This window comes from Astatotilapia calliptera, chromosome 3 (assembly GCF_964374335.1).
Source record: "Astatotilapia calliptera chromosome 3, fAstCal68.1, whole genome shotgun sequence".
NCBI classification, from domain to species: Eukaryota; Metazoa; Chordata; class Actinopteri; order Cichliformes; family Cichlidae; genus Astatotilapia; species Astatotilapia calliptera.
In genome coordinates, this window is record NC_137424.1 from 64,402,807 (window position 1) to 64,411,033 (window position 8,227).

The window sequence follows — 8,227 nt, forward strand, 5'->3', positions numbered from 1 at the left end:
CTGAAAAGAACGCCTCCACAGGCTGTTTGAGTAAATTATACACCACCAGCTCCCCCGAGTGTCCATTTCATCACACAACAAGCAACATATAGGAGAAAGATCGTACATGAATTTTGAACTTGTCTTTGGGTTTGAAAATTAAATTTTATTTAGAATTGTTTACAAATAACAATTTCGCTGTGGTGCTTGTAGAATTTTAATCTTCTGGCAGTTTTGAGTTTAAAATGATCAGATTTTCATACACACTGCCTCAGTGTCTTAAACAATGTTTTAATACATACTGTAGTGGAAAGACAATGGGATTTTTTTCCTCTCTTTCATAAAAACTGAAAATTTTATAATTTCTTAAAGCATATTTGGATATATGTGATTTTTTTTCCGTTTTGTTTGATATTCATCTCATTTATTATGTTTTTGCTGTAGTTTTTTTGACACTTCACAAGTAAACGGGACCCTATTCTAGAAAATATGTTAAACAAAGTCTGCATATTAAAAAAAAAGGAGAAAAGACAAAAAAACCCAACCTAATATTAAAGCCAGAAATCACACACATACACACACAGAGACAAAAAACCCCACCATAATTATTGTTTTTATTATTGTCTTTATTGCCAGAATACGCAGTTCTTCCTTTGAGTGACTAATGCACATTTATTATTCAAGTTTTAGCATTTATTCAGTGTAAGTTATGACTTGCGGAACATGCTGACCGTTATAGATCGCTACAATATTCGGCATAACAAGTTGGTTCTAATATCAAAATGTATCTCATTGTTACACTGCTGGGGAAGCGAAATTTGGAAATGTGGGAGGAACAACTCTGTTAAAACCATTCACCACAACAACTTAAAGTTATGTTTTTTACTTTAAGAAAACTTAAAGAAAAGTTACTTCAGTAAAAATTTTTTCTTTTTGTTTTTGTTAATGATTAATAGAAAGTTGAAGAATTCACATGTCTTTAAAAAATAGTGTCTGGAAGGCAAAATGAGCTAGCAGAATTTACATCCTTGATTTTTAAAATGACTAAAATGGCTAGATATGTCACCAGGGACCCAGTGGGTAGTAAGAAGTTAATAAAACTACCTATACTATCAGCAGATGACTCTTGGCCTGCATTTATAAGAATGAACTGTTTTCCATCTTATGCATATGAATGCACTGATGCTGGATTTAGTGATGAGATTACAAACAACAAAAGTGGGATAAAGCCACACTCTTACAAACAGTATGGAGATGATAACTTGGCATCAATCTATAAAACAAAATCCATATACGTTCCTAAAAGGGGTAAAGGGTTTGTTAGGAAGGGGCTTATTGAGTGTGAGTATAGAGAGGAGGAATTCCTACCATGACTCATAACTTCTCATTCATGTATTCTGCATTGTGCATCATATTGAAGCTATCCATATCTATCCTTGTAACACAATGATTTCTTTTCAGAATAAATCTGAAATCTGTGAACATGGCTCAGAAAAACATCAAAGTTGAAGTAAGTAGCCTATGTATTCTGTTGTCAGCGGCTAAATTGCATCACAATTTTTTGATCTGAGAGTAGTTTCTAATTGTTTTTGTTACATTTTCCAGTGGGACAAGTTGTAGTCACTTAAGCTCTTTACTTTCTGAAAATCCAGTGCAAATGCTAAAATGAAAAAGTGAAATTAGAAATTGCAGTAATGATGGCAAAGATTCCAAACAGTGAGGCCGGCAACTCACTTATGTGCCCTCTCTTCATGATGTAGCAATGTAAAATAAAAGGGTTTACATAGCTAGCTGGGTTTTTTAGCATGTCATAATGCAGTTTATGGCCATATCACCCTGAGCACACACAATCATGTTTGATCTCGGACGCCAAGCAGGGTCAAGCCTGGTTAGTACTTGTATCGGAGCATCTAATTATGCAGGTCATGCAGAGTGAACAGGAGTGAATGTACTTAAATTGTGCATTAAAATGTTTCACACACAAAATCTGGGATTTATCCATCATTTCTTGCTTCAATTTGTCCCTTTTACATGTTCCTGTTTTTAAAACAGACAGTTGTTTTTATGTCTGGTGAACAAAATGTGCCCCTCCACCCAGTAATATTAAAGAGTCTACACTGAGTCTATATTGGAAGCCATTACATTTCTCTATCAAATGAAAAACTTTAAACACCTTGCGCTCTTCTGTAAGAGAAAACACATTAAATACTCTGGCTAATAGTCCTGTAATGCTTTGTCATTCATTACCTTGATATTTGTCATTTGCATTGACCCAGTTCATTTTTTTGTGCATCTTTCTTCATCAGGCCAGCCCTGCGAGCAGAAGCGTGAAAACAGAGCCAGAGGAAGCTACAGCCTGTCAGGTGAGCTTCTGGACCGTTTCATGTGAAGAACAACCACATCCGACAAAGGTTCCTGCCTGAGCCCACGTGCAGAACTATTTTTTTTTACATCTTGGTTTGTTTTTTTTTAGTTTCTTTAATGAAGTCATGCAAAATTTTATTTTCATACTATGAAACACTTGATGGACTGTAGCCGCAGTGATGGTCTTGGAGCAATACTGACCTTTAAGGTCACTCTTTAAGGTGACTGATAAATATTTAGGATAGGTCAAATGCCGAGTCAGCGTATGAAGACACGGTACCTTCCCTGTTATCTTAAATGTGTAGAACTGGGATCTGTTGATGTCTTCTGTCAACAGACAAGACATTATGCCATAAACAGTGAATTGAGTTTCATTAATATTCAAATTATTTTGAATAAGCATAATTTTTTTCCATCTGTTTTTCTGTTGTTTTGTGAAACTTCATAGACTCCTATACCCAGTCCAGTTAAAAAAAAAAAAAAAAAACAAGAAGAATAATGGCTTTTAAAATGTTGTTTATGAACAAAATTCATTACATTTTGTTTTTGGTACATTAGCAGCCTCTAACGTCCATTTCTCCACTCTGATTTCCTGCAGGAACCACATAAACATCAGTTCAGAGTGAAATTCAGTCCGAATGACACATACACCATTAGCTGTGTTGTACCCCGCACAGTGCTGGAGGCCATAAAATCTTCAAATAAGTATAAGAAGATGGTTAAGGGTGCAGATGTAAATGTTATCATTCAGATGGGTACAGGAGACGACGAATCAATTGTTCCAACACATTTCCCATGTTCTTGTGTTGGGGATCATGAGGTTCTGACCATTTCATGTAAATCAGAAAAGGTGGAAGTGGCTCAGGTCCAGGATTCCAACGTAGTATATCCAAGAGATGCCTATTCTGTCTTTTACATTGATACAAAGGGAGGACTAAATGCCAAAAAAAAAAAACTTTTTAAAAGTGGCACTTTAAAACAGTTCAAGTATCTCTGTGTTTACGGAGAGAAGGAGATAACTGTGGAGGAGGCTCTGAAAAGAGATGGCCGCTTCACTGATGACCTGGGCTACTTTGAGCTGGTCAACATCAATGACAAATGTAAGACTGAGTGCACAGACAAAATTGATAATCTGGATAAAAAGAAGTTTAAGATATGTCTTCCACGAGGAGCAAATATGGAAACAAAGGATGTAAAACAAGTAGCCATCCCCAGCCAACAGAAACCTCCACATGTATCAAATAATCCACAACGCACAAGAGAAACAAGATCAGTCTTAACTCTTGCACAGCAGAAGGAAATCAGTATAACAACAGCAGCAAAAGAAACAGGCTGCAGCATTGACTCTAAGGAGGTTTATAAGCTACTGCGTAAGCAGTTTCCACGTCTGAAAAAATGGATGGAAAGTAGATTCCCTGAAAATTCTTTCCAGAAAACACTGAGGAAGGAAAACTTTGGAAAGATCCAACAGTCTTTTAGTGAAATTCACCAAGTCAGGTTGCTGCTTGAACTGAGCGAGTCAGTTTGTCTCTTAGAGGTACCCATAAATGATTCCTCCATAAAGCAGGGCACAGGCTTTGTGCTATTTGACAACTTTGTCTTGACAAATGCCCACTTATTCAAATACTGGGTTGATTCAAAATTACCTAATTGGCATGAACGTGTAAACATTACTGCTGTCTTTAACTTTGAAAAACAAGACTCTGACAAGAACAAGATTAATGCCAAGGTGTTTGTTGGCAACGATAAGTTAGATTATGCCATACTTGAGCTCAAACCAAACAAACTTGAGGTTCCACAAGGGCTCCTCAAGAGATTTGGACCTGTACCTTTAGATGGTGCAGCCTGTGTTGTTGGACACCCAGGAGAAGGAGTGAAAAAAATGGATCCTACGTGTATCATTGAGAAAGACAGACGAGAGGAGGCTGTTAATAAAAATTTAGAGGACATCAAGGAATACTTCATCACTCTTTATGCAATCAATCAGGCGATCAAAAATGACCCTTGTGAAAATATCTATGTGACCTACAACTCTTTCATGTATCACGGCTCTTCTGGTTCCCCAGTATTTGATGCATATGGACAAGTGTTTGGTTTGCACACTGGTGGATTTTTCTATGGATTTCCAAAGACTGAACAGAGTGTGATTGAGTTTTCCTTTCCACTGCTCACTATATTTGAACACTTCGTGGATAATGTGAAGAAAGAGGGGAATAAGAATCTGTTCGAAAGAGTTGAGGAGGAGGCAAAGGGAAATCCACACCTAGAAAACATTATTGCGTCTGTTGTGGGGTCAAAGCAAGACAGACCTGAGGAGCTGTTGCAGTGTGTTCAGGGTAATACAGCAGATTCTGAGGAGGGAATGGAGTTGATTTGAACTCTTATTTTTAATTCTGTTTAGCTTTTAGTATCAGTTATTATTATTATTATTATTACTATTACATAGGTGGTGAGTACTCTGTTAGACATCTAAAGTCTTGATAACCTTTTGTTTTCATGCCTATTTTTTTTTTTTTTTATGAATTTTACTTTCTTATAATAATCTTAAGACAGAATCAATAAATGTACCTTTGTCATCATAGCAAATTGAAATGGTAAGCTTTTTGCTTTTATGACCCTTTAAGATTATTTGAGTGGCTGTGAGCATGTTGGTTTTTTAAAAAAAATTTTTATTGCTCAGCTACTGTAATGAAAAACGTTTTTTCTGCTTTTTTGGCCTTACTGTAGATGTTTAAGATGCTGTAATCCTTAATGCTTGTAACGTGACTGAATGTATTCAAGTGAAGTTAGACTTTAATATTCTGTTTTGATGTTGGACAATATTCATTATTTGTTACGTTTGCTTTCATTTGGAAATTGAATTGAAATTGAATGTTTTTGTAAAGATTTTGGTTGTTAATAAATGAGAAGTGAAGCAACACAGGGTGTAAAACAGTTCCACTCTCTATCTTAAAATGTTTCCTGTCAATAATTTTGTCAGTTAATTTTTACCTTTTAAACATTTGAAGTTTTCAATTGTTGGGAAAATTCTAGATTATCCTTAAATTTAGATTTATGCATTTAGAATCTCACTGTAGGATTTGGTATAACCTTTGTTTGCTTAGATGAGATGCTTAGGAGTGTGTGTGTGTCAGTATGACTTCGTAAAGAACTGCTTAGATAGGCCTAATGATGTTTTGCTATGTTATCTGCTAACTGTTAGGGTGTGGAAGGACAAAATTCCCAAGATGACTGGTGCCAGGAGCTTCCTGGGAAACGATAGTGGGAGTTGCTCTCTGCCACAGCCTGTGGGAAAGAAACCTGTTGTAACTAAAAGATACAGAGAGTTGTGTGTGGGGAGGAGGTATAAAATAGGAGCTGAAACATCCCAAGGGCAGAGCTGGCATGAATTTGAACTGTGATGTTTGATGTGTGTGCGCAGGCTCTCCTGCGCAATAATAAATGGTTTGATCACAGCTCTTTCCGTGTTGCAGACTTTATTTACAAAATTCCACGAGTGTGGGCACTGAGGAACGACCCCAAAGACGGCTGATCACCCAGAGGAAAAAAGTCAATGCTCAGTCTCACCAAAACTTCAAAAAGGGGGAGTTGTGGGGCAAGTCCTCAGTGACACACCAAGATCATCCTATAGAACTAGGGGAGAATCTGCACGGGTGAGCTGTGTCCAACCTACAGTGGGGCAAAAAAGTATTTGCTGCGGGCCAAATTTGGCCTGCGGGCCAGAGTTTGACACCTATGCTCTAATGGGCCCTCTACTCCCTGGATATTGTAAATAACTACAGTGGGGCAAAAAAGTATTTAGTCAGCCACCGATTGTGCAAGTTCCCCCACTTAAAATGATGACAGAGGTCAGTAATTTGCACCAGAGGTACACTTCAACTGTGAGAGACAGAATGTGAAAAAAAAATCCATGAATCCACATGGTAGGATTTGTAAAGAATTTATTTGTAAATCAGGGTGGAAAATAAGTATTTGGTCAATAACAAAAATACAACTCAATACTTTGTAACATAACCTTTGTTGGCAATAACAGAGGTCAAACGTTTACTATAGGTCTTTACCAGGTTTGCACACACAGTAGCTGGTATTTTGGCCCATTCCTCCATGCAGATCTTCTCGAGAGCAGTGATGTTTTGGGGCTGTCGCCGAGCAACACGGACTTTCAACTCCCACCACAGATTTTCTATGGGGTTGAGGTCTGGAGACAGGCTAGGCCACTCCAGGACTTTCAAATGCTTCTTACGGAGCCACTCCTTTGTTGCCCGGGCGGTGTGTTTTGGATCATTGTCATGTTGGAAGACCCAGCCTCGTTTCATCTTCAAAGTTCTCACTGATGGAAGGAGGTTTTGGCTCAAAATCTCACGATACATGGCCCCATTCATTCTGTCCTTAACACGGATCAGTCGTCCTGTCCCCTTGGCAGAAAAACAGCCCCATAGCATGATGTTTCCACCCCCATGCTTCACAGTAGGTATGGTGTTCTTGGGATGCAACTCAGTATTCTTCTTCCTCCAAACACGACGAGTTGAGTTTATACCAAAAAGTTCTACTTTGGTTTCATCTGACCACATGACATTCTCCCAATCCTCTGCTGTATCATCCATGTGCTCTCTGGCAAACTTCAGACGGGCCTGGACATGCACTGGCTTCAGCAGCGGAACACGTCTGGCACTGCGGGATTTGATTCCCTGCCGTTGTAGTGTGTTACTGATGGTGACCTTTGTTACTTTGGTCCCAGCTCTCTGCAGGTCATTCACCAGGTCCCCCCGTGTGGTTCTGGGATCTTTGCTCACCGTTCTCATGATCATTTTGACCCCACGGGATGAGATCTTGCGTGGAGCCCCAGATTGTGGGAGATTATCAGTGGTCTTGTATGTCTTCCATTTTCTGATGATTGCTCCCACAGTTGATTTTTTCACACCAAGCTGCTTGCCTATTGTAGATTCACTCTTCCCAGTCTGGTGCAGGTCTACAATACTTTTCCTGGTGTCCTTCGAAAGCTCTTTGGTCTTGGCCATGGCGGAGTTTGGAGTCTGACTGTTTGAGGCTGTGGACAGGTGTCTTTTATACAGATGATGAGTTCAAACAGGTGCCATTCATACAGGTAACGAGTGGGGGACAGAAAAGCTTCTTACAGAAGACGTTACAGGTCTGTGAGAGCCAGAGATTTTCCTTGTTTGAGGTGACCAAATACTTATTTTCCACCCTGATTTACGAATAAATTCTTTACAAATCCTACCATGTGAATTCATGGATTTTTTTTTCACATTCTGTCTCTCACAGTTGAAGTGTACCTCTGGTGCAAATTACTGACCTCTGTCATCATTTTAAGTGGGGGAACTTGCACAATCGGTGGCTGACTAAATACTTTTTTGCCCCACTGTACTTTTCTTTCTTATTCTCATTTAAAATGTCGAGCTTTTAATAAATAATTATCTGAATCTTACACCCAAAGTTTTAATCTGATGTAAAATGTATAGAAGTCCATTACTGTATATAGTAACTATTAAGTCTAATATATACCCTAGTAAGCTATACTGCTTTTTCCTTTGGGAAGGTACCATCTGTGCAGTCTGCAATTTTGTTGAAGAAAGATGTTGAATCTATTTAATTATTCTTGAAAACTAATTGATTTCTGTGCCTTTTTTTTCACACTGCATCAAATTAAAGTTGATTACGTCGATTAAGCATCATGAGGTAGAGGGTGGGGGGTGGTTCCCTATTTTTTTTTTTTTTGCTGGGAGTTGGCAACCCTATTAGTTAGGTTGCTTAATATTTCAGCTAAGTACTCTTTAAAATACCAGAATATGGAGGATGGAGTAGGTTTAAGTTTATTAGATTGATCAGTTTTGCTGAACTATGAAATATTTTGGGTGCAGTATAT

General features: G+C 38.2%; 1 protein-coding gene across 1 annotated transcript; it reads left to right on the top strand.

Annotated features, from left to right (window-relative positions):
• The first annotated feature begins 2,343 nt into the window (after positions 1 to 2,343).
• On the top strand, positions 2,344 to 5,790 carry LOC145426095 (serine protease FAM111A-like). The gene has a single exon (XM_080299637.1). It carries the CDS (start codon positions 3,059 to 3,061, stop codon positions 4,718 to 4,720), a length of 1,662 nt encoding a protein of 553 aa, XP_080155763.1. The 5' UTR covers positions 2,344 to 3,058; the 3' UTR covers positions 4,721 to 5,790.
• Positions 5,791 to 8,227: the final 2,437 nt, after the last annotated feature.